Here is a 26,545-nt window from a genome sequence, read left to right as displayed (position 1 = left end):
TAAACCAAGGGAACAAGCTGGCTTTAGGAAGGGATACTCTACCATGGATCAAGTCCATGTCATTAATCAGGTTATCGAGAAATCCGCAGAGTACAATAAGCCTCCCTATATGGTTTCGTAGGCGTAGGCGTCAGACAGGGAGATACGATCTCTCCAATGCTATTCACAGCGTGTTTACAGGAGGCATTCAGAGACCTGGATTGAGAATTGGGGATAAGAGTTAATGGAGAATACCTTAGTAACTTGAGATTCGCTGATGATATTGCCTTCCTTAGTAACTCAGGGGACCAACTGCAATGCATGCTCACTGACCTGGAGAGGCAAAGCAGAAGGGTGGGTCTAAAAATAATCTGCAGAAAACTAAAGTAATGTTTAACAGACTCGGAAGAGAACAGCAATTTACAATAGGTAGCGAGGCACTGGAAGTGGTGAGGGAATGAGTCTACTTAGGACAGGTAGTGACTGCGGATCCGGATCATGAGACGGAAATAATCAGAAGAATAAGAATGGGCTGGGGTGAGTTTGGCAGGCATTCTCAGATCATGAACAGCAGGTTGCCATTATCCCTCAAAAGAAGAGTGTATAACAGCTGTGTCTTACCAGTACTCACGTACGGGGCAGAAATCTGGAGGCTTGCGAAAAGGGCTCTACTTAAATTGAGGACGACGCAACCAATATGGAAAGAAGAATGATGGGTGTAACGTTAAGGGATAAGAAAAGAGCAGATTGGGTGAGGGAACAAACGCGAGTTAATGACATCTTAGTTGAAATAAAAAAATAAATGCGCATGGGCAGGACATGTAATGAGGAGGGAAGATAACCGATGGTTATTAAGGGTTACGGACTGGATTCCAAGGGAAGGGAAGCGTAGCAGGGGGCGGCAGAAAGTTAGGTGGGCGGATGAGATTAAGAAGTTTACAGGGACAACATGGCCACTATTTATACATGACTGGGGTAGTTGGAGAAGTATGGGAGAGGCCTTTGCCCTGCAGTGGGCGTAACCAGGATGATGATGATGATGGCTTTCGTAGATTGCGGAAAGGCACTTGATTCAGTAGAGATACCAACAGTAATAGCGGCATTACGTAATCAAGGAGTGCAGAATGCTTACGTAAATATCTTGAAAAGTATCTACAGATGCTCTACAGCTACCTTAATTCTACACAAGAAAAGCAGGAAGATACCTATAAAGAAAGGGGTCAGACAGGGAGGCACAATCTCTCCAATGGTATTCACTGCGTGCTTGGAAGAAATATTCAAGCTATTGAACTGGGAAGGTTTAGCAGTAAAGATCGACGGCGAATATCTAAGCAACTTTCGGTTTGCCGATGACATTGTTCTATTCAGTAACAATGCAGACGAATTACAACAAATGACTGAGGACCTTCACAGAGAGAGTGTAAGATGGTGTTGAAGATTAATACGCAGAAGGCAAAGGTAACAATAAATAGCCGGGCAAAGGAACAGGAGTTCTGGATCGCCTGTCGGCCTCTACAGTGTGTGAAGCACTACGTTTAGGTAGGTCAATTAATCACAGGGAACCCTGACCATGAGAAGGAAATTCACAGAAGAATAAAAATGGGCTGGATCGCATACGGCAGACATGGCCAGCTCCTGAGTGGAAGCTTACCATTATCATTGAAAAGGAAGGTGTACAATCAGTGCATTTTACTAGTGCTGACATATGGGGCAGAGACTTGGAGTCTGACAAAGAAGCTCGAGAACAACTTAAGGACCGCGCAAAGAGCAATGGAACGAAGATTGCTTAGGCAGAACGTTAAGAGAAAGAAAGAGAGCGGTTTGGATCAGAGAGCAAATGGGTATAGACGATTTTCTAATTGACATCAAGAGAAAAAAAACCGAGCTGGGCAGGTCATGTAATGCGCCGGTAGATAACCGTTGTACCATTAGGGTTACAGTGTGGGTACCAAGAGAAGGGAAACGCAATCGAGGACGACAGAAGACTAGGTGGAGCGATTAAGTTAGGAAATTCGCGGGCGCTAGTTGGAATCGGTTGGCGCAGGACAGGTGTAATTGTAGATCGCAGGGAGAGGCCTTCGTCCTGCAGTGGACAAAAAACAGGATGATGATGATGATGATGGTGAAGCAATTTTAGCTGTGCCCAAAGTGCAAAGCAGTATTTATCAGTGTTCCTGCCCTTCACTATAATTATTAAAATCCCTGAGGCGCCGTAAAAGACGATCGTGACTCCGACGGTGCAGTCGCGCCACGTGCTCTAGACAACGGCGTTTGTCGATCCTTCGAAGCGATCGCCGAGAAGCGCCGCGGGCAGACGATCAGCTATTAGTTTCGCTTCACAATTGAGGAATCTATCATAATCGCTCTTGGCAAGCATTTTAAAATTCAGACGAACAGCCTGAATCGCAAGAGAGGGAAGGGAGGTCTGCATGTCGAGCTGGCGACGTTGCCTCGTATGGGCGGATTGTGGGCGAAAAGGGATTCGCACCAAACAGCAGGTCTTGCATGTGCAAAGACCGAGTTTCCAAGTTCAGTGAAGAGTCGATTACATGGTTCGTACGATGCTCTCGAACATGGACACCAAGTCCTGCGACCAGGAGTGTACAGGTGCGAGAAGCACTTCGACTCGGCGTACGTCACAAGTTCGTGGAGAACGGTACACAATAAAATTTAAAAGGGTCAGAACGGTCTGAACTTGAAGTTGTTGGTAACGCTTCAATACGCTGAAACAGCACGAAAGAAATAAGACAAGAAAGAGGGCAGGACCGGCACTTTCCTGTTTGTCTTTCTTTTCTCACTATTTTGTATGCTGTTTACCCCGTAATAAAGTAGTGCACAATAAATTTGTAACCATCAGCACGTCCAGAAGAGCGAACTTGAGAAATATGGCTCAGCTAAGATGCACGTCAAAGAAGCCCAGGCGGGCATAAAGTGACCCGCTATGCTGTACATCTTCATCAGTGTGTTTTGTTGGTAACCAAGAACCCTGAAGTTATTTTTTAGCGTTCATAATGATTCTTTGAAGAGTATACACACGTTAATACCAAGGATACCACGGCAGCATGGTTTTTAGGGAATTAGCTGTCTCACAATTCGTGGCTTTAAAATTTGGACCTTCTGCATAGAATATGTATGCGAAACAGCTATGCATCATTTTTCTTTGAGTATAAACAGTGAAATATATGAATGTTTACTTACTTCATTATAGATGAAGACGCTTCTATTTACTCAGAGACTAATCCTATGACGCACTCCTCAGAAGCCTGCTTTGTATGAAATGAGAGCGGGAACGCTGCGTATTGTTACAAATAGTAGCACCGGCTTGTTGAAGCAGAAGTGGCGAAAGTAATTTAGGTTACTAGTAGATTCAGCAAAAGACGAACGGTGACTGCCGCATTGAGAGAAATACTATACGATTTTGTTTAGGAAAGGGAAAAGCTTAAGGAATTATAAATCACATTTTACGATTTAGTAACATAGAGACAGTTGATTAAGGGTTGTCGCTCTAAAAAACAGGCTGCAAAGAGCGCTCGCAGCGCGGTGGCTAGGGAATATCCGGGCACCGGCAGGCCAGCCCCCTGCAGGTCCCTACGTATAGACGTTATGAGCGTCCCCGTTGAACGGGGCGGTGGGTTGCACCACCAAGCTATTGCTGTTGTACTGCCTTATGTCCTACCTAGGTTTAAAAAAAAAGAAAAAAGAAGAAAAAACACGAACTCCCACAAACAAATTTCCTGACCCCTTATTGTGAACATTGCTTTTGTATGTCTCCGTTTTTTTGTCGTTTCCCTAGCTTTCTTCCACCAATCTTCCAATCGCCTCTTACTAACCTCTATTGCGGATATGTTCACTTTGCCCCTGCTCTCGCTGAACCCAAGGGCTTCAAAAAGGTCAGTGGTGCATAAATCGACCGCTGGGCAGATGTCTTCACATACCAATAAAACATGCTCCATCCTTTCCCTAGCTTTGCCGCAGCAAGCACGGACCCCTAGTCGCGCGCGCCACCTAACGGCGGCCCAACATCAGTGAGACGCGCCGCGCTTCCGTCGGAACACCTGTTCTTCTTACACCGTGTAAGCAACATTCGATTTCTGTGTGTCTGGAAACTCACTCACTCTCTCTGTGTGTAGACGTTTGCTGGAGTAAAGAGCTACCACAGTGCCTTCATCGATCGTTACCTAAACATAAACGTTGTTTCCAATTGTTACGCGGATGTTCCGAGTATAAAAAACTATATTTACAATATATATATATATATATATATATATATATATATATATATATATATATATATTGTAAATATAGTATATGTTGTTAATATAGTAAATATAGATCCTATATATATATATATATATATATATATATAGGATGAGTCAGAACAGTTAGGATTGCTGACCGCCAACATCACGCAGCAGCCTGCGTCTCCGATCTTCTTCCTCTCTCTTCTCTCACCCTTCCGTAACAGGACCCCCGTGTGGCGAAGCGCCATCTCGGCGCATAGCAGGCGAAGAATTGCGAGCGAAGTATGGCTTCAGCCGAGAAACGTGCACGGCGTCGACACGCGTCTGACTTGAGGATGCATCAAAGTGTGGCGGCGAAAGCTCGTAATGTGTTGGTCTATTGTGGTGGACTGTTGGTCGACATTATTGCTATTGTTAACTTCAGGGGATGTAGAGGAAAACCCGGGCCCGAAGACGGCTGAATTGTTACAACAAATTTTGGATAATCAGAAGGAATCTGATGACAAGATGAACACGATTAGAAAAGAAGTCGCTGAACTTAATATGAAGACTGAAAGAATGAACAGGCATCTCATGGCCATGCAGGAAATGCAAATGAAAATTGAGAGACTAGAAAACATAGTCCAACAACAAGCTGAACGACTAGTGGATTATGAAAATAGAAGCAGAAGAAATAATCTGCTAATTTTTGGTGTTCCCGAGGCCAGAACTGAGACGGAAACAGATCTGCGGAAAGTTGTCGTAGATAACATTGTCAGAAGCTTGTTGGGGGTAGAAACTAAATCGATAGAAAGAATTCATCGCATTGGTAAACAAAGCGAAGGCCGGGTAAGACCAGTCATTATGAAGTTCATGGATTATCGCGAAAAAGAGAAAGTAATGCGCAACTGTAAAAAACTAAAGGGCACTTCTTTCAGTATCAATAATGACTACTCAAAAGAGACCGTTGATCTCAGAAAGAAATTATGGGAAAGTAGTGCGCCGGACCGAGCTAAGGGGGCACGGGTATCACTCGTGTATGATAAACTAAAGATAAATGGACGCATGTTTGTTTGGGATCAAGAGAAAAATGAACGGCGTCTGTATAAAAGCCGGAGTGACAAGATCGATAAAGACGTAACAACTCCAACAGCAAGTGCGCATGACCGGCATGAATCCTTTGACTCGGATAGTTCTGCCAGCAGTTCAAGAAAACCGCCCCACTCATAGCTACGAATTCTTGTGCAAAATGCCCGTAGCATCGTTAATAAAGTCACAGAACTAGAATATATTCTACTGGCGCATAGTCCCCATGTAATACTACTTACAGAAACATGGCTGCGTGAGGGAATACGCAGTGATTGCATTGTTCCTTCCGGGTACAAATTCTTTAGGTGGGACAGAGATTCACGAGGCGGTGGTGCTGCCATCATAGTTAAAAATTCCGTCCATGCTTCCACGATTGAATCTAATGTTCCCGAAAGTGTATGGTGTAAGCTTACATTCGAAAACAGAACGTACTTCATTGGCGTAGTATACAGACCACCTGCGTCTTCGCCAGCGTTTCTGGAACTGCTAAGCGAATTCTTGGTTGACCATGTTAACAGGAACACGAGGCTGATTATGGCTGGGGACTTTAATTTGCCGCACATTAATTGGCAAAGTTTATTGCCCGGCGAGACAGAAACAGCTAGCTCGGAAAAGCTCTTGGAAATAAAATTTTGTCATGGCTTCGAACAAATTGTTCAAGAACCAACTAGAGTTACAGAAAAGTCAAAGTCATTATTGGATCTTGTTTTCCTATCGCACAACATAATAGATTATACATTAGATATATTGGAGGGCATATCAGACCATAAAATGTTATCTTTAGACATACAGACCAATGTGGGCAGTATAGGGAGACCGTTTCTACCGGTAAAAGTAAAAGACTTTAAAAATGCAGATGACACCGCCATCATAGATCTTTTAGAATTACAGTTTAGTTACTTCGAGCAGGCATCGAAGAGCGAGTCTGTGGAACAACTGTGGCAAAGATTTAAAAGTAGCATCATAGCTTGCGTCGAGCACTTCGTTCCAACTCGTATTAAGAAAACGCGCAAACGAAACCCCTGGATAACACGCAGCATTATCCATATGAAACGGAAAATTAAAAGACTACGAAAACAGAAAGTGAGAGCGATGGAAGTTGCAGCTATAAAAATTGAGATGAAAGAAGCTCTTGTGAAATCAAAAAAACAGTTCTTTGATCACACGCTTGCCAACTTTCTTAAAAGTTCACCACACAAATTTTGGCGGTACTTCAGTGAAAGAAAGGAAAAAGTTGAACAGATCGAACATGAAGGGAAAGTTCTGACACGAGTTGAAGACTTAGCTGATGTTTTCAATCGCTTCTTTCAATCTGTTTATACGACAGACAAAGGTGATAAGATAGGCGAATACATGAACGGCGACATGAGGACCGCAATGGAATCAGTTATTGTCAGCCGTGAAGGTGTTTTACAATTGCTTCTTGAAGTAGACGCGAAGAAGGCAAGCGGACCGGATGGTCTACCAACTGAATTTTTGAAACGATATGCCGAATGGGTTTCCTTTTACTTAGAGATAATATATGCGAAGTCAATTGAAACTCGTTCACTTCCACAAGACTGGCGCAATGCAATAGTAATCCCTGTTTTTAAAGGTGGCAACCGTATGCAAGTAAACAATTACCGACCCATATCCCTGACGTCAGTCTGCTGCAAGGCTCTAGAACACGTTATTGCAAAGCATATTATTAGTTTTCTTGACACTAACGAGTTACTTTCCACAATTCAGCATGGATTTAGGAGCGGTCTTTCTACGGTGACACAGTTAACAGAAACACTCCATGATTTCTACCTGAACATGGATGCACACCTACAAACAGACGTAATAAGCGTTGATTTTAGGAAAGCTTTCGATAAGGTTTCTCACCGTAAATTACTTTTTAAGCTCGATAAAATAGGAATAGGTAAAGAAGTAATACAATGGATAGAGGCCTATTTATCTATGCGTCAACAGTCCGTAAGGATTGAGGATTGCATTTCAAATCCATTGCGTGTGTACTCTGGGGTTCCCCAAGGTTCCGTTTTGGGACCAATACTTTTTTTGTTGTTTGTTAATGATATCGGTACACTAGTCGAACCGCCTGTTAAAATGAAACTTTTTGCTGATGATTGTTTGATTTATTCGCCAATAGGTTGCGAAGATGACCAAATTAATCTAAATAGATGCTTACAGGCATTAGACGAGTGGTGTTTAACATGGGACATGGAAATAAACTATAGCAAAACAACATTTACGCATATTCGCTCAAGCAGGAGCAAATTTTCCTTCATATACCACATCGGAAACCATCCTCTGAATAATGCAGCTTCTTTCAAATACTTAGGAGTCAGTATTATGCACACATTGCAATGGCACTCACACGTTGATAATATATGTTCTAAGGCAAACCAAAAACTATACTTTTTAAAGAAAAAACTGGAATGCGCTACACGGGACGTGAAATTAACAGCCTACAAAACTTTTGTACGACCAGTCTTGGAGTACGCTTGTGTTGTGTGGTCCCCTCATCAGAAAGTCCTGAAAGCAAAAATAGAAAGAATACAAAGATTGGCAGTCCGTTTCATATGCGGTAAATACCGACGCATGGAGTCTGTTACAGCCTTGTTAAAATCGTGTGAACTAGAGCCTCTGGAGGAACGCAGAAGTAAGCATAGGCTAAAGTTTCTTTTTAAAATCATGAGTGGGCGAACGAAAATAAACAAGGATCTATATCTACAACCCCCAGGACGGAGATGCGATCTGAATAATGCAGCTTCTTTCAAATACTTAGGAGTCAGTATTATGCACACATTGCAATGGCACTCACACGTTGATAATATATGTTCTAAGGCAAACCAAAAACTATACTTTTTAAAGAAAAAACTGGAATGCGCTACACGGGACGTGAAATTAACAGCCGACAAAACTTTTGTACGACCAGTCTTGGAGTACGCTTGTGTTGTGTGGTCCCCTCATCAGAAAGTCCTGAAAGCAAAAATAGAAAGAATACAAAGATTGGCAGTCCGTTTCATATGCGGTAAATACCGACGCATGGAGTCTGTTACAGCCTTGTTAAAATCGTGTGAACTAGAGCCTCTGGAGGAACGCAGAAGTAAGCATAGGCTAAAGTTTCTTTTTAAAATCATGAGTGGGCGAACGAAAATAAACAAGGATCTATATCTACAACCCCCAGGACGGAGATGCGATCTGAATAATGCAGCTTCTTTCAAATACTTAGGAGTCAGTATTATGCACACATTGCAATGGTACTCACACGTTGATAATATATGTTCTAAGGCAAACCAAAAACTATACTTTTTAAAGAAAAAACTGGAATGCGCTACACGGGACGTGAAATTAACAGCCGACAAAACTTTTGTACGACCAGTCTTGGAGTACGCCTGTGTTGTGTGGTCCCCTCATCAGAAAGTCCTGAAAGCAAAAATAGAAAGAATACAAAGATTGGCAGTCCGTTTCATATGCGGTAAATACCGACGCATGGAGTCTGTTACAGCCTTGTTAAAATCGTGTGAACTAGAGCCTCTGGAGGAACGCAGAAGTAAGCATAGGCTAAAGTTTCTTTTTAAAATCATGAGTGGGCGAACGAAAATAAACAAGGATCTATATCTACAACCCCCAGGACGGAGATGCGATCTGAATAATGCAGCTTCTTTCAAATACTTAGGAGTCAGTATTATGCACACATTGCAATGGTACTCACACGTTGATAATATATGTTCTAAGGCAAACCAAAAACTATACTTTTTAAAGAAAAAACTGGAATGCGCTACACGGGACGTGAAATTAACAGCCGACAAAACTTTTGTACGACCAGTCTTGGAGTACGCTTGTGTTGTGTGGTCCCCTCATCAGAAAGTCCTGAAAGCAAAAATAGAAAGAATACAAAGATTGGCAGTCCGTTTCATATGCGGTAAATACCGACGCATGGAGTCTGTTACAGCCTTGTTAAAATCGTGTGAACTAGAGCCTCTGGAGGAACGCAGAAGTAAGCATAGGCTAAAGTTTCTTTTTAAAATCATGAGTGGGCGAACGAAAATAAACAAGGATCTATATCTACAACCCCCAGGACGGAGATGCGATCTGAATAATGCAGCTTCTTTCAAATACTTAGGAGTCAGTATTATGCACACATTGCAATGGCACTCACACGTTGATAATATATGTTCTAAGGCAAACCAAAAACTATACTTTTTAAAGAAAAAACTGGAATGCGCTACACGGGACGTGAAATTAACAGCCTACAAAACTTTTGTACGACCAGACTTGGAGTACGCTTGTGTTGTGTGGTCCCCTCATCAGAAAGTCCTGAAAGCAAAAATAGAAAGAATACAAAGATTGGCAGTCCGTTTCATATGCGGTAAATACCGACGCATGGAGTCTGTTACAGCCTTGTTAAAATCGTGTGAACTAGAGCCTCTGGAGGAACGCAGAAGTAAGCATAGGCTAAAGTTTCTTTTTAAAATCATGAGTGGGCGAACGAAAATAAACAAGGATCTATATCTACAACCCCCAGGACGGAGATGCGATCTGAATAATGCAGCTTCTTTCAAATACTTAGGAGTCAGTATTATGCACACATTGCAATGGCACTCACACGTTGATAATATATGTTCTAAGGCAAACCAAAAACTATACTTTTTAAAGAAAAAACTGGAATGCGCTACACGGGACGTGAAATTAACAGCCTACAAAACTTTTGTACGACCAGTCTTGGAGTACGCTTGTGTTGTGTGGTCCCCTCATCAGAAAGTCCTGAAAGCAAAAATAGAAAGAATACAAAGATTGGCAGTCCGTTTCATATGCGGTAAATACCGACGCATGGAGTCTGTTACAGCCTTGTTAAAATCGTGTGAACTAGAGCCTCTGGAGGAACGCAGAAGTAAGCATAGGCTAAAGTTTCTTTTTAAAATCATGAGTGGGCGAACGAAAATAAACAAGGATCTATATCTACAACCCCCAGGACGGAGATGCGATCGTCTAAACAATAGCAGAGCTATTCAACCTTATTTAACACGTACTGATGCTTTTCGTTTCTCCTTTTTTCCTGACACAATTGAAATGTGGAACAGATTGCCTGATGCAGTTGTGAGCAACGAGGGCTCTGCCGAATTTGAAAATGCGTTGGATACTTTCTTTTACGAGAATGTATACTAAATTGTTGCTGCGAGCACTTTCGTTGACTTTTCTTTGTATAACTACTGTTATTTGCTTTTGTTAACTTCCAAGAGCGCCAGTGCATTTGTATGTTACATAGAAAGAAAATTATGTATCATGTATTCTTGACACATCACCCTCCCTGTAATGACCCCAACAACGGGGTTGACAGTATCAAATAAATAAAATTGACGTCGTCAATATGGCGTAGAACTCATAAGGCCCTGTGTAGTGAGAGAGAAGCTTCTGGGGGAGGCCATCCCGAAAATATGGTGATCAGAGGAGCACCCAAGCACCTTGGGCGAACTTACCATCGCGATGGCAGCGGTCGTAACGCTTTTTCTGTATATTCTGTTAGGCAAATAAACGACATTGGGCGACTTGACGTGCCATGCGAGCACGATCGATAACTTCACGAGAGTACTCAGTTGCAACACGTGGCACAGAAGGCACCATGGTGTAAACGGCAGTGTGGGGTCGCGACCATGCAAGAGATAAAAGGGTCAATATCCTGCGGTGTCATGTCGGGACGAGTTATAAGCTAACGTCACGTAAGCCAGCGTGGCGTCCCAGTCGCTGAGATCGTTGTAGAGGTACATCGACAGCATCTCTGAGATTGTTCGGTTGAGACGTTCCTTAAGACCATTCGTTTGTGGGTGGTAGGCGGTGGACAGCTTGTGCTCAGTGGCACAAGAGTGGAGGAGGTCGTCCACAACAAGAGAAGAGAACGAGCGGCCGCGTTGGAGAATGACGTCGTGAAGGAGAAAATCGGCGACGTCAGTTGCGCAACGCCTAATCAGTAGCGACGGCGATCCACTTGTTCCCTCTCTCTAGTCGTTGTCGGAAAAGGGCCAAGCAGGTCAAGACGTACGCGAAAGAATGGTTCATAGGGAACTTCAATGGGATGGAGTCGTCCGACAGGTGCCAAGGGTGGCTTCTTCTGGCGCTGACACAATTCGCAAGTTGCGACATAACGACGCACAGAGCAGTAGAGACCCGGCCAGAAGAACCGGCGTCGCACGCAGTCGTATGTACGCGAAAGTCCAAGGTGTCCCGCCGTCGGTGCATCATGAAGTTGTTCGAGAACGACGGGTCGCAGATGACGAGGAACGACAAGCAGCAACTCGGCCGTCAGGGTGGATATTGCGGCGGTAGAGGATGCCGTCCTGCAGCACGAACATGCGGCACGTGCCGTCGGTGCTGCCAGATTGCACTCCAGCGATTAATGACTGTAAGGATTCGCCGCGTTGTTGTTCAGCGCGCATGTCAGGTCACGTCAGTCAAAGCCGTCACGCTGGTCACCGGATCATGCGGAACAGGATCGGGGGGATCCACGGGGTGACGCTAGAGGCAGTCAGCGTCCTTGTGGAGGCGTCCAGTCTTGTAATGGACAATAAATGAAAATTCCTGGATCCGCAAAGAGCAGCGACCAAGCCGTCCACTCGGGTCCCGGAGCGAAGACAGCCAGCAGAGTGCGTGGTGGTCTGTGACGATCGAAAACGTGCGGCCGTACAAATATGGCCGGAAATCGGCGACAGCCCAAACTACAGCCAAGCACTCTCGCTCGGTGATGAAGTAATTTCTCTCAGCAGGTGGCAGCAGGCGGCTGGCGTAAGCTATTACGCACTCGCTACCATTCTGGTGTTGGGCGAGAACAGCGCCGATGCCATAGCCGCTTGCGTCAGTGCGGACTTCGGTCGGTGCACACGGATCAAAGTGGGCAAGTATGGGAGGGGTGGTCGGACACCCGATGAGAGCGTCGAACGCGTGAGCCTGTTCCGGGCCCCATGAGAATGGCGTGTTCTTCTTTAGAAGATCTGTCAAAGGCGGAACAACGTTGGCGAAGTTTTTGACGAAACGGCGAAAGTGAGAACACAGGCGGACGAAGCAGCGCACGTCAGAGGCAGAACGTGGCACAGGGAAATTGGGTACGGCGCGAACTTTTTTGAGATCTGTTCGGACACCGGATGCATCAACGAGGTGTCCCAACATGGTAATCTGACGGCGCCCGAATTGACACTTCATTGAGTTCAGTTGAAGGCTGGCTTTTCGGGAGACTGCAAAAATTGCAGCGAGTCGGTAAAGGTGGCTGCGGAACGTGAGAGAAAAAACAATAACGTCGTCAAGTTAACAAAGACAGGTGGTCCAAATGTAGCCCCGCAGAAGAAAGTACATCATACGTTCAAATGTCGCAGGAGCATTACATAGGCAAAAGGGCATGACTTTGAATTGGTATAAGCCATGCGGCGTGATGAAGGTCGTCTTCTCATGGTCCATTTCATCAACTGAAATCCGCCAGTAGCCGGATATCAGTAGATCGATGGACGAGAAGTATTTAGCTCCATGCAAGGAATCCAAGGCGCCATCGATGCGTGGTAATGGGTAGAAGTGTTTTCGCGTGATCTTGTTTGTGTGGCGATAGTCGACGCAAGAACGCCAGGTACCATTTTTCTTTTTCACAAGGACGACAGGCGAAGCCCAGGGGCTGGCTGATGGCTCGATGATCCCTTTGCAGAGCATTTTGTCCATTTCTGATTGGATGACTTGACGTTGAACATGTGGTACACGATAGGGACGTCGACGAATAGGATTCGTATCTCCAATGTTTATACGATGGTGAACAACAGATGCTTGGCCCAATGGCCTGTCGCCGAAATCAAAGTTGTCACTGTACGATTAAAGCAGGAATCGTATGTCCGCGGCCTGTCCAGAGGTGAATTCAGGTGCAATCATTTTCGCGAAGTCATCCGTTAAGGAACCAGAGCTGTCAGCTGCAATTGGCACTAATAAGCCACTCTCGGCATTCAGATTCTCAATGTAAAATTAACAACCACTAGAAACGCTCGCCAAGAACATGCCGGCCGGAAGCACTTCAGGGCACAGGCTGTCGTTATGAGTAACCGTGACCAACGTATGCGGAACAGCAACGTTCCGGTTCAAAAGCACGTCGATGATGGGGTGAAGCACATATTCATAGTCAGGAACCTGTGGCTGGGCGGTCAAAGTGACGTAAGTGCCTTGAGTGACAGACGCACATCCTGAAGCGAGCACAGGCGCGGTGGGCGGTACTCGGAGCATCGGCGAGTTGAGGCAATTATAACTGAAGAACGCTGGTCGCGCAGTCGATGAGAGGAGAACTAGTGGATAAAAAGTCCAATCCAAGGATAACGTCGTGTGGGCAGTTGTCTATCACAGCAAAGAGCACAGAAGTAGGGCAGCCGGCTATAATTAAACGTGCAGTACACATTCCAAGAACAACCAGCACGCCGCCGTCGGCCACACGAAGCACTCGGGCAGCTACTGGGGTGAGGTCCTTCTTTAAACGTCTACGTAAGCTAGCACTCGTCAAAGAAACGTGGGCTCCAGTGTCGACGAGTGCTTGGACAGGTACGCCGTCTATTTTAACGTCAATTACGCTTCTCCTTGTGGGCACAGACAGGATTTGCTGCAGGAGTAGGCAATGCAGCACCACCTCCGATGACTGCATCTCTTAGTTTTCCGAAAAGTTGCGGCCAAAAGCCACAGGGGACGAAAGGCTACATGGCTGCGGCGAACGGGAAGATGGGCGACGTGTTTGCGGTCAGCGCGGCTGGTGTCCGTGCGGCGATGGTGAGCGACTGTACCACGTCTTCCTAGCAGAGTTGTCGGCACTGTTAGACTCGTCGGTGGGCCAAACATTGCCTATATTTCCATTAAAACAGCTCAGGTTGTGCGGCACGCGAAGTGTTGAGGGCCACGAGTTGCGACAGTATCGGGCGACATAACCAATGCGGCGACAGGTGAAACACATCGGCTGGTCGTCCGCCGTTCTCCACTCTGTCGGGTTGCGATAGCGTGGAGAGAAGCGCAAATAGTAGAAGGGCGTTCGTTAGCTCTGGGATTGGCGACAGCACACGCAGACTGTAGACCAATGTTTTCAAGTTCCTGGCCAACGATGGCTTGTACAAGGGGAACTGAAAATGTGCTGGCATCACGGCTAAGCGAACAGAAAATTGAGGGCGCCATCGCATCCAGTTCACGTCTAATGATTCGCACCACGTCCTCTGATGGCGACGCATGCTGCTGTGCGGGTTGAACTTCACACGTTGACGTTGCGGCAGTATTGGGAAGTCTGGCGAGTGGTTGCAAGACGCGTCGGCATTTGGCCTGCTTGAATTGTCCGCACCCTTTAATGATTGCGTCAACAGTGGAGCAGCTCTTGCACATGAGCAAATTAAACGCGTCGTCAGCAATGTCCTTAAGCACGTGCCCGACCTTCTCAGCTTCTGTTATGTTGTGATCGGCCTTACGACGAAGTGGCAGCACGTCCTGGATGTACGATACATATGACTCCGCGGGGGATTGAGCACGGGAGGCCAGTTCCTGCTTTGCGGCAATTTTACGGCCGGATGGTTTGCCAAACAACTCTGTCAATTTCTCTTTGCATTGGTCCCAGCTGGTTAGCTCCTCTTCGTGGTTTTCGTACCACACCCTTGCCGCGCCTCTTAGGTAGAACAACTGGTTAGCTAGCATAAGCGTTGGGGTCCCATCTGTTGATTCTACTCACGCGTTCGTACATGGCTACCCACTCTTCAACGTCGGCGCCATCGGTCCCGCAGAAGGTTTCAGGATCCTTGGGTTGCGCAACCCCAACCGAAGGCGAGAGTGACGTAGGTGGCGACGGTGACGTTGGAGGCGGCTACGGTGTTGATCGCGCGTGCTCACCGTCATTCATTGTGCGGACGGTGATGCGACGTCCACTGCGGAGCTCCGTTTCCAGCCCTGGTACCCAGCACCTCGCACCAATATGTTACGGGGATGTTGCGAGTATATAAAAAACTATATTTAGAATATATATGCGGGATGAGTCCGAACAGCTATAAGATTGCTGACCACTAACAACACGCAGCAGCTAGCGTCTCCGATTTTTTCTTCCTCTCTTTTCTCTGATCCTTCCTTAACACAATCTACGCATAACACGCACGGCTGTAGAAAGATTGCGTACAAATTATGGGAGAAAAAGACTTTACTATCAAATCACGAATTTGACATATTAGTTCTGCGGAAACCCGCAAGGTGGAGAGAAGTAATGAATAAAGGGAAAATCAGACATCCACCCGTTCGTAGCAAGCCGCCTGGTTAGCTCAGATGGTAGAGCGGCTGCCCTGGAAAGGCGGTGGTCCCGGGTTCGAGTCCCGGACCAGGACGAATTTTTCTTCAACTATGAGGCTTTTCTTTCGAGGAACGCGTATGGGTTTCCTTTGTTGCAATTGCTACGAACGGTTAGATGTCTGATTTTCGCTTTATTCATTACTTCTCTCCACTTTGTGGGTTTCGGCAGAACTACTATGTCAAACACTTGCCCTTGCTTCGTGTTGTAGACAAATTCGACTTCGCGCTGCCATCTGCTAGCCGCTTGGTTAGCTCAGATGGTAGAGCGGCTGCCCTGGAAAGGCGGTGGTCCCAGGTTCGAGTCCCGGACCAGGACGAATTTTTCTTCAACTATGAGGCTTTTCTTTCGAGGAACCCGTATAGGTTTCCTTTGTTAGCAATTGCTACGAACGGGTGGATGTCTGATTTACCCTTTATTCAAATCACGAATTTATGTGACAAGTATCGTGATATGTTAGAACTAGCGAAACCGCGTCACACAGTTAAAATATTTAAATCTAAAATCTCATTGCTCTTCCTTTGTAGCCCTGCTGTAAATTAAACGTTTCGGCTGCTGGTTGACTGCAACACAGTTCTCTGGCTTGGTTTGAATGTTATTGGGTGAAATTTTTAGGTGTTAGATTTTCATTATATTTTACGTTTCGTCTTTATTACACTATTTGCTGTAAACTGTAAACAAACTAGTTGTAGCTAAGAATGACAGCACCAGTAACAATCTGAATGAATTATGTGTATCTTATACCCATAATTCTTGTTTGCTTATGCAGATGTATTTTGCTGCGTCTGGTATTTTGTCCACTGAATATGTCATATAATGTTTTGTGCTATTCTATGTTTTGTCTCGCCTTGCAAGACAGGCCTGACGCAATCGACACTATGCATGCGTCATGAGAGACAGCTAAATTCTCTTATGTCATGTAGACTGGCTTGGATGATGTTGCCTATAAACAGAGTCTTCACACGCATGTTCCTTCTCGCGGCGCTTTCATATACCAACGCAGGGGCATAGTGACCGCTCTAATCAGATATCGGCTTCGAAGTACTGCTCTCTCGGGTTATACGCATTACAGAGCTGGAACTTGTGGCGCGACGTGGCCCAGCACGTAGGGGCCGCGTCGTGGGAAGTCGCTCTAGAACTTGCGAGCGCGGGCCTCTCTCTTTCATCGGAGGGCGCCGTAAAACACTCTCCGCCCCCAAAAGGGCCAAGGGTTCACCCAATTGGGCCGGGAGATGGGCGGCAAAACGGTGAGCACAGTTTCTCCTGGTCACGCCTTTCTTGCCGGCCGACCTTGTCCGAGGTGCTCGACTAGAGGCGGGTGCACTCTCATTCGGGGCTCCCGTTCTGGAGATTACGGCAAGACGCGGCTCGCCCTACGTGCGTGCTCGTACTGCGCCGGGTCGCCCTCGGAGGCTGCATCGAGCTGTAGGAACATTGCCCCGGTAACAGGGTCGCCGCGAGCCATCCTCCCGCATAGCGGCATGTTACCGCGTTCCATGTTACTGTTCTGTCGCCCACGAACGGAGGGAGTTAGTCCACACCAAGATAGCTGTCTAATAAACGCCTTCCTTGTACTCTGTGCCTTGTCCTTGCGGCGCTGTCTTGCTCTCGGTGAAGACCGAACGAGCATCCGCTTTGAACACACGAAGCACACGCGTCTGAGCTGACCGTTCCCCTTAGGCTCGGATCCTCGAACCAGCGTGGTGGTCTAGGTGACTCCATGTGGCGGAGCACGTGATAGGCCGCAAACTGCAAATAATAGTGCCAGCAGCAGCATTAGTAGTAGTAGTAGTAGTAGTAGTAGCAGCAGCAGTGGTAGTAGTAGTATAGTAGCAGTTGTTGTACAATAGGCAACCTATGCCCTAAATTTATCCGCCAAAGCGTTGTCCACTGCCACACGCACACAACCGCTGACAGTGTGTGCCGAAGCCCCCGATTGTCGCGCTGCAACGCGTCGCTCAAAACCGAATGCGTGGTTGCGGTAGGTGTACGCCGACGCTTCTCAACGACCTGAATAGGTCCAGCACCGCGACGGTCGCCAACGCCGTCAGTCGGCGCAGTCTTCGAGTAGTGCCTGCCGCGGGCCGAGAACTTCGCGCACAGTTCAACGCCTCTGTCGGGTTAAGTGCTCTTTTATTTATTGCACAAGTGATCAAATTGCAGAAGGCTGCCTAAACTCAAATATGCGCACAAACTGCAGCACTGGGCAGTTCCCCGACCAAGTGTCAGTCAATTCACGTGTGGCCTCGTTGAGGGATCGCGTAGTGTCTGCTGAACCTTTATGTCGCAATCGATTGTCGCATTTGATGCCCGTAGAGGTCACAATAATGTTCTGATAATTTTGATAGACGTTGTAGGCTGCTGCGGTGTGACGAAGACTTCCGACTCCGTTCTCTGACGCAGATAAACGCGCAGAAGGACGACGGCGCCATGACTCCGCCCCCGAATCGGCTGATGGTTCGCCGGGCACGTGCTCTGCCGCTTCCGCAGCTTCGTCCGCAGCCCATCCTGCGCAGGAACTTGCAACAGGGCGACGTACGTGCTTACGATGACCACGTTGCTCGGTTCCATTGCGGTGCTACGCCGTGCGAAGCTCGAGTGGGGCCAACGAGAACGCTCTATCGTCGGTTTCACCGCCTCCACTTAGCCAGCAGACGCCAGTTGTAAACTACCTTTACTAATTAAGAGAGAATGCTCAGACCACGAAAACGTATAATGTAGTCAAATAAACAAATTGTGTAGAACCTACGACATGTGTGTTTTGTGGGTATCTATGTTAACGTGATGCATTCGAGCGCACATCGCATTCAATTTTGCGTCACAATGTGCATATTTCACTCGTGTATTGCCCTTCCGGTTGCTGCTCTCGACGTTTGTTTAGCAGAAGCTTGACGACGTTTGCTACGCGATATGACTTGTTCCGGGCTCGCTCAAAGGTCATCCGACGCAGACTGATGCATACTTTCTGAGCGCCCACTTTCATGCACAAGTGTAACGCGCACTTCACCAACGCGACCTGTAGAACGCCTAACCTCTCGAAGAGTGCGAAGCACGATGCATCTCCGCATAGAGAACGTTGATGCGCTCACCGCGGAGCTTGCTGCGTACGGGATGGGATGAAGGGGACGTTGCTTTCACTCGCCTCGGCGTGCAGTGCGCGGCTACTTGGACGATGGAACAAAAAGCAGCTGACTCATACCTGTTCGCCTTAACCGAATATACGCGCAGCTTGCGGGATCCGTTTAGCGCGGTCTCTATGCGGTACGCAATGCAGTGAAGAGTGTGGGCGGATATGCAACTTGCCAATCACATTCAAGTAATGTCCCGCTCGTGCTGTTCACGTGTGTCGTCCCCAGAAATTATCGGTGGCGAGTTTCGAAGCAATCGCCACTTGTGGCACTATCTGTGCATCCTTCTCGAGATAGGCGCGTGCTGAAGAGACTAGGCGCATGACCTAGCAGCTGTCGGAAAAGAGAGGCTTTGTCACCAAAACATGCGGCACAGTGCAGTAGAAAGACGGTTTTTTTCCGGGACGCCTTAAAACAGGCGGTGGATGATTTGCTAAAAAAAAAAGAAAAAAGACATGAAAAAGTGGGCGCAAGTCAGTGCGTCAACGCGGCGCCCGGCACGTTCACGCACGTTCCTCCAACGTCGTGGTGTGCCACGCACCGACAGAGTTGCACGTGGTACATGCGAGAGGCACGGCAGCGCCCGGCTGCTGATGACGCATGTGTTCGTTCGCACACAAGTCGCCCTAGTCTAAAATGGCTAGTCGACCGCGTAACCGCCACGGGACGGTTCACTAAGGCGCACGATTTGCTAAGAGTTTCGTATACTGCAGTGTCTACTCTCTGATTGATTTTAAAAAAAAATCGGCATCTGCGATGCATTCGTGGTATCACGGCAAGGGGTCCGGCTCCTCTTTTTTTTTTTGCGAAAAGTCTGACTGGCACGTGAGAAATGGAGATGGAAACATTTCGTTCGTATTCAAAATGCGATGTGATGCTGGCATGCCAAGTACACAACGCACCGCCCGCGATTTCGTTGCATTGTCATCGTCCAATTTGCCACAGTGGTTTAACTGACCTGTGTGCCGGCGAAGAAGTGTGCTGATTAAAAAAGCAGACACATTCCACAAGCTACTGTGTGGACTTCTCTCTCATTCTGGCGTTTGTTGTGTGTCCACGTGTTGTCCCTTAAGTTCCCGCACTACACGTGCGCACAGATTATTTTGTACGCGCCTGCGCGTTAGCGCCAGTGGCGGCATGCGATGTGGGACGCATTCGTGAGATTACATTCTGAGAGGCGTACTCTGTGGTCACATAGCAGTCGCGCCCTGCGAGTCCCGATCGCCTGGCGGAAGCTGTCGCGGCGAGCGACGCTAAGAAGGCATCAGGCGGGCCAGCTGCTCCGGTCCAATCAGCCGAGCTGGGCAAGGAGTGCGAGTCGCTGACCGCCAAGCTGACCGAACTCACCAGACCCGAACGCAAGTACATGGCCGCCGGATGTGTCTGCTCACTCTTCATGGGTCTGTGCATACCCGCGTACGCCATCTTCCTCGGAGACATGTTCCAGGTATGTGTCTGTACATTGCCTCCTTTACTAGATGCCTGCCTCAGGAGCGAAAAACCAGCTGCCGAACACTCTCCTTTTCCTCCTCTCCACTGGCGTTGGTCGCGAGAGCCACAAATGGCTGGCGAAACCACTGTGCACTAACTCGCGTGGCTTCAGAAATTTTCATCACGCGTGCACGCCAATCTCGGAGGTCATTAACCTCAATCATAGCTCAGCTTACGTTTGCAGGCATTGCAGGCGACCGCTATTTTATAGCCTGACAACGAACCTTCGAAAGCACAGCCAAAGGATTGTGCCGACCGCGGTTTCACCGCGGTACCGACTGCATAAGCACTACGCGACGGGTCACGAACCGTCAGCACCGCCCGCTGCCTGTGATGGTGGTAGAGAGTTCTAGTTTAGCGCACGCAAGGACCAGGGGCGACGGCAGTGCGCATGCGCAGAAACAGGCGTAGGGGTCTGCGCATGCGCAGCATCGTGGCCCGCAGTTCTTGGAAACACTCTGAATGGATGTTATGAGCGTCACCTTTGGAACAGGGTGGTGGGTGGCGCCACCAAGCTCTTGCTATTCTACTGCCGAATCTCCTACGTAGATTAAACAAGAAAAAAATATGAACTCCCACAAGCAAATCTTCTGAGCCCCTATTGCGAACTTTGCTTTTGTACGTATTTTGTGGTTTCCCTACTTTTCTTCCACCAATATTCCAATCGCCTCTTACTAATCTCTATTTCGGACATGTTTACTTTTCCACTGCTCTCGCTGAACCCAAGGGCTTCAAGGAGGCCAGTGGTGCCTAAATCGACCAATGGGCAGACGTCTTCACAGTCTAATAGAACATGCTCCATTGTCTCCCTAGCTTTACCGCAGCGACCACAAGCTTCTTCTTCCTTCTTATATTTCGCGTTATAGATGCGTGTGCTAAGGCATCCCGATCTCGCTTTGAAATGTAATGAGCTTCCTTTTGCATTATCATAAATTGTTTCTGTCCTGATTTCGTTTTTTCCTCTTACGTAGTTACTCATGGCACGTTTCTTTTCCATTGCCGCCACCCATGAGAACATTTCAGCCTATATGACTTTCCGCTTGACGTTCTTTGTTGCTGTGTTGCCAACCCTACAGGCGCATACTTCCTGGTAAGCTACCTACTTCTTTTCCTCCACTGTGAATCAATGTTTTTTTCCTGTACAGATACCTCATCTCCGAGCCCATTAACTTTCTTCCATATTCCTTAGTCGTTCTTCATACTCAATTTTACTGCGAACTTCTCTCACTTCAAAACTAGTCCAGCCTATATCACCCTGCACAGCTTAATTTGTAGTCTTCCCGTGAGCGCCCAATGCGAGGCGACCCACTGACCTTTGGTTCCAATCGAGTCCTGATTGTACCCCTGATTTAAAGCAAACAACCACATTTCCAAAAGTAAGTCCTGGAACCATTACACCTTTCCACATACCCCGGGGCACCTCGTGCCTATTGTATCCCCATAGCGCTCTGTGCTTCATTATTGCTGCATTTGTCTTCCCCTTCACTGTTATTGTTTTTTCTTGTGTTTCCATATATCTATTGCCTTTGTTTATCCGTATACCAAGATATTTATATTCTTTTACCTGAGGTATTTCCTGGCCCTGTTCTGCCTCTGTCTGTTCACTGTTTTCATTTAATACCATAACACCTGATTTTCTAACACTATATTTCAAACCTAAATTCTTACCTTCCTGTCCACAGATATTAGCCAGACGTTGCAAATCCCCTAGCTTGTTAGCTATGAACACAATGTCGTCCGCATAAAATAAACCTGGAAGCTACTGCTCTACTACTGTACCCGCCTGTTTGTATCAGAGGTTAAAGCCGATATTACTTCCTTCTAGCGCCCTCTGCTTCTTCGCCATGTACATACATCATAAATAGCAGTGGGGATAAAGGGCACCCCTGCCTCAGTCCATTGTTGATATTGACACGTGTACTTATCTTTATCGGGCAACCACGATTCGTCGCCTAACAAATGTAATCGCACAGCGTGGGTCGCGCCTGCATGTATCCGAAGTTTCTGGAAAGTTATCGATGCTTCTATCCGCTGTCTGTTGTCGCCGAACCTTATGCTATCTGATTTCATCACCTGATGCGAATGGTGTAGAACTTTGTGGAAGGCACGCGGGTCCGAACGATTAGTCTGGAACATTCGACGACTGCTCTATAAAAGCCTACGCGCTTGACCCGCTGATCAGATTTCCGACGATCGCCGACCGTGTTCGCCGCTATCGTTGTGCTATAAGTGTAGCCTGTTTTTGTGGGCACAGGTTCGCCCAATAAAAGCTAGTTTTGTATTCCACCGCATTGCTGCTTTCTTCACCGTCACTACCACGTGACAATATTAACTTTCTCCTCGCTCCTCATCCCTTCCCATTCAACGCAAACGGTATTTTCTAGGCAAATCTCTCTCAAAAGCTGTACATCATCGTCACTTAAGTTCAGTTCAGTTTTATTTCCTTAAGGACCCCTTTGCTAGGGGTATTACATTAGGGACGGGTACAGTTGATGATGCAACATAAACACAGGTATACAGGAAAGTTGTATAAGAAAGCTACATTTTCGCAAGTGCATAAAAACGGAAAGAATAACGCGTGAAAAACGCAGGTTATTTTTCAGCCAACAAAGACACATTTTGAAAAAACGATGTCGGGCAAGTGATTTCAGCGACGTGTTGGGGAAGGGCGTTCCAGTCTGCTGCTGTGCGGGAAAAAAATGACGAGAAAAAAGTAGTTGTATGGGAGCGTGTCCGTAAGATTTGTAATCGGTGCCCAGTTCGTAGCGATATGCCTGCGGGTGGTGTGGTATATCGCTCGGGAATTAGAGAACTGTAAAAGGACTTATGAAAGAGGCAAACACTGGCTGTAGCGCGGCGACGTGCAAGGGGCTGTAGATCATATTTTCCTCTTAAGGATGATACGCTTACGTCATATGAGTAGGATGAATCGATGTACCTGATGACGCGGCTTTGAAAGGACTCGAGCTCGTTCACAAGATAGACTTGATATGGATTCCAGATGGGTGATGCGGGTTCAACTTTTGGTCTGATAAGGCATATGAAAGCTAGGAGTTTTACGTTCTGCGGGGCCTCACGCAAGTGTCGTCTCATGAAGCGAAAAGTTCTGTTGGCTGATGAAAATATGTTAGAAATATGCGCACCCCAACAGAGATCGCGAGAAAGTGTGACGCCCATATACTTAAATGATTCTACTGATAATATGAGTACGTTTACTATTGTATAAGAGGACAGAAGAGGGTTACGGTGGCGGGTAAAATATATATGTTTACATTTGTTAGGATTAAGAGCCATCAGCCAATGTTCACTCCAAGACTGCACGATGTTAAGACTTTCTTGTAAGGTGTTTTCGTCAGTAGCATTAAAAACTGGATGGTAAATCACGCAGTCATCGGCAAAAATTTGTATCTTGCAAGATACGTGTTGGGGTAAATCGTTAATATAAATTAAAAAGAGAAGATGACCGAGAACTGATCCCTGAGGGACGCCAGAAGTTACTGGGAGGAGGGTGGATGATTTCTTCTTTACAGAGACGAATTGGTAGCGATCAGTAAGGAATGCTTCGAGCCAGTTGAGTACGTCACTGTGTAAGTTCAAAGAAGAAAGCTTTTGTAGTAAGTGGCGGTGAGAAAATTTCTCAAAGGCCTTTTCATAGTCCAGAAAAATAGCGTCACTTCGTTGGTTAGCGTCAAGGTTTACATGCAAGGTCGTGCAGAAACAAAGCTAGTTGCGTTTCGCTGGAGAAACCCTTACGAAACCCATGCTGTGCCGAATGAAAAAATTGATTCGCGTCTAAGTGATTCATGATCAGGGAGTACATGACGTGTTCCATGACTTTGCACGGAAGTCTAGTTAGAGAGATGGGTCGATAATTTAGCGGTGTGCTCTTGTTACCAGACTTGTAGATGGGAACGACCTTATCCACCTTCGAGTCGTGAAGCATCGAACCTGTAGAAAGCGACTGCGAGAATATGAGACACAAAAATGATGAAGAAATATATTTTGTATTTTCTAGCAGTTTAGAATTGATGCCATCTATACCTGCTGAGGATGAAAGTTCAAGGTTTTCAATTGTGCACAACACACCATCAGGTTAAAACGCCACGCTCGGCATGCTAGAAGCTATGTTGCAGGGGACATTAGACAATGGAACGTTATTATCATTAGAAAATACTGACGAAAATGCGGCGTTAAATATGAGTGCTCACTCAGTTTCAGCCATGATTTCCCCCATATCATTAACAAGAGTTGTAGTGCGTGTGTTGCCTGGGTTGATAACTTTCCAAAATTTCTTGGGGTTGTCTGTTAACTTTTTAGGTAAGTCATTATTGAAAAAGGACCATTTGGCATTGCGGACAGTACGTAAGTAATCCTTCTCTCTCTCTCAGCGGCGTAATATTTACCCCATGAAGTTGAACTTGGTTTCAGCTTGGCATTACGAAAAAGCCTTTTTTTCTTATTTTCCAACCTCTTTAAACTGTTGTTGAACCAGGGGTTCCGATGATTCTCACGGAATGTTAGTTTCGGAATATACTTGTTTGCTAGTTCATTCGTTTTATTTCTTAAATGTACCCAGTTATCCTGAACAGATCGTTCATTGAATGAGGTTTCAAAGACTGGAAAAAAAAGTGCACAATTCTTCATTTATAGCTTCGAAGTTTGCTTTTTCATATAGTTTGGTACTTTTGCTGGAAAGAACACGCGGTGCTGGGGCAGTCAAATGTGGCATGAATTACACTCTGGTCGCTGATAGGACGAAGGTAGGTAACCGATGATGATGTCTCTAGATGGTCAGTAAGTATAAGGTCCGAAATTTTTGCGCAGTCGCACGTTATGCGTGTCGGCTCTGAAATAAGCTGCGACAAGTTAGAATCCCAACAGATGTCGACGAACTCCTTCGCCTCTGTGTTGTTTATTGCGTAATTCAAGTTATTCCAGTGAATAATGGGGAAGTTGAAGTCACCGAACAGAAGTATATGAGCGTTAGGATGGCCTGCTGTAATCTGGCATAAAGTGTTGTTAAGTTCTGGTGAGAAGTTTGGATTACTGGTAGGTGGCCTGTAGCACACGCCTAGAAGGACATATCGAGAGGAAGAGCGAAGAAGAAGCCATAGTATTTCTAAGTTTGAAGACATAATCATTGGTGTGCAGGATAATTCACGATTGCAAGCAATAAGAACGCCACCCCCGCGTACCCCTTGACGGTCACAGCGATAAACATCCAAGTTTGTCAAGTCTTGGACTACTTCGTCGTCCCTAATTTCACTTGCGAGCCATGTTTCCGTTAGAACTAGCAAGTTGCTGTTAGATGTCGTCACGAGATTTCATATTGCGTCACGTTTGGGAATGAAACTGCAGGCATTAGTGTAAATAACAGATAAGGAAAGGTTCATCTTAGGTGCGGAAGGGCGGTTATTAACTGCACGTATTTTGTGCAATGATTGCTACTGTATTTTTCACTGATTTTTCCAGATCACCGTATTCATAGCGCTGGTAACCGATAACGAGTGTTTTGAAACGGATGGAAAAAGGCATAGATTGACTTTTAGCGTAGGCGGTAAGATGTTTGCGGACATTCCGAACTGCGGGTGAAAAACCTTCGCTCACGCTATAATTTGTGCCTTTCAGTTAGACAGGCCGTTAGACAGGAGTGATTCTTTGGTTTTATATGACGCGAACTTGATAATGTTGGGGCAGTGCCGGTTGAGTGAATAGCGACCAAGGCGATGAGCACGTTCGATATCTTTGGACTCAAGGTTTGCCTTCATGATATCCGCCATTTCTGGAAGGCCATAGAAAATTAGATTATTCCTTCGGGACCGGTTGTCTGGATCATCTAGGCGATTTTCGAGGCCGGATACCAGGCTGGCAGTTTGAGCCGCGGCAAATGTGGCAGCTTCTCATTCATTTTGAAGTGGTATCATGGCCTGGTAATGATGTTCCAGTTCAGTCATTCGTTTGTTTAAGTCTATTAGAATCTCATCGGTTTTTAAAATCTGACTTTTTAAGCCTTGGAACTTCACTGATTAGTGTATTCTGACTGGCTGAAATCTTTTGCAGTTCTTGCAAAACATCGTTCGTGTGGGGTCCCGGGTTAGTTTCAATGTGGCCAGAGAGCATTAGTAAACGGCAAATCCCTTAAGCCTTCCCCTTCCCGAATATCCCACAAAATGTTGCGGTGTACGTTGTAATAGGCTCCTGTATTGTCTAAAAAGGCCACATATAACGGTCTGATTTCTACTCTTAAGATTTCAATACATTGAGTAAGAAGAAATAAGTTATCAACCAAACGCCTACCTATTCTGAAGCCATCCTGAAGCTAGCCCAAAATGCCA

The 26,545-nt window shown here is 46.4% G+C and overlaps 2 protein-coding genes and 1 non-coding gene across 5 annotated transcripts in view; all 3 read left to right on the top strand.

Annotated features, from left to right (window-relative positions):
- Positions 1–18,324, top strand: part of LOC142573210 (ATP-dependent translocase ABCB1-like) — a 147,126-nt gene extending 128,802 nt beyond the window's left edge. For all 3 annotated transcript variants that reach the window (XM_075682798.1, XM_075682797.1, XM_075682796.1), the window contains one exon: positions 17,995–18,324. In XM_075682798.1, coding sequence (XP_075538913.1) covers positions 17,995–18,258 — 264 coding nt within the window. In that variant the 3' untranslated portion in view covers positions 18,259–18,324. The remainder of the gene's footprint in view (positions 1–17,994) is intronic.
- Positions 15,555–15,629, top strand: TRNAS-GGA (transfer RNA serine (anticodon GGA)). Its single transcript has one exon. It is a non-coding gene; the product is annotated as a tRNA-Ser (tRNA).
- An 850-nt stretch (positions 18,325–19,174) lies between the features above and the next one.
- The window catches only part of LOC142570744 (phosphatidylcholine translocator ABCB4-like), a 34,488-nt gene continuing 27,117 nt past the window's right edge, over positions 19,175–26,545 (top strand). The window contains exons 1-2 of the mRNA XM_075679086.1: positions 19,175–19,192; positions 19,918–20,166. Of these exons, the coding sequence (XP_075535201.1) occupies positions 19,175–19,192; positions 19,918–20,166 (267 nt within the window). The remainder of the gene's footprint in view (positions 19,193–19,917; positions 20,167–26,545) is intronic.

This window comes from Dermacentor variabilis, chromosome 2 (genome assembly GCF_050947875.1).
Source record: "Dermacentor variabilis isolate Ectoservices chromosome 2, ASM5094787v1, whole genome shotgun sequence".
Classification (NCBI taxonomy): Eukaryota; Metazoa; Arthropoda; class Arachnida; order Ixodida; family Ixodidae; genus Dermacentor; species Dermacentor variabilis.
This window is presented reverse-complemented; position numbering and strand designations above follow the sequence as displayed.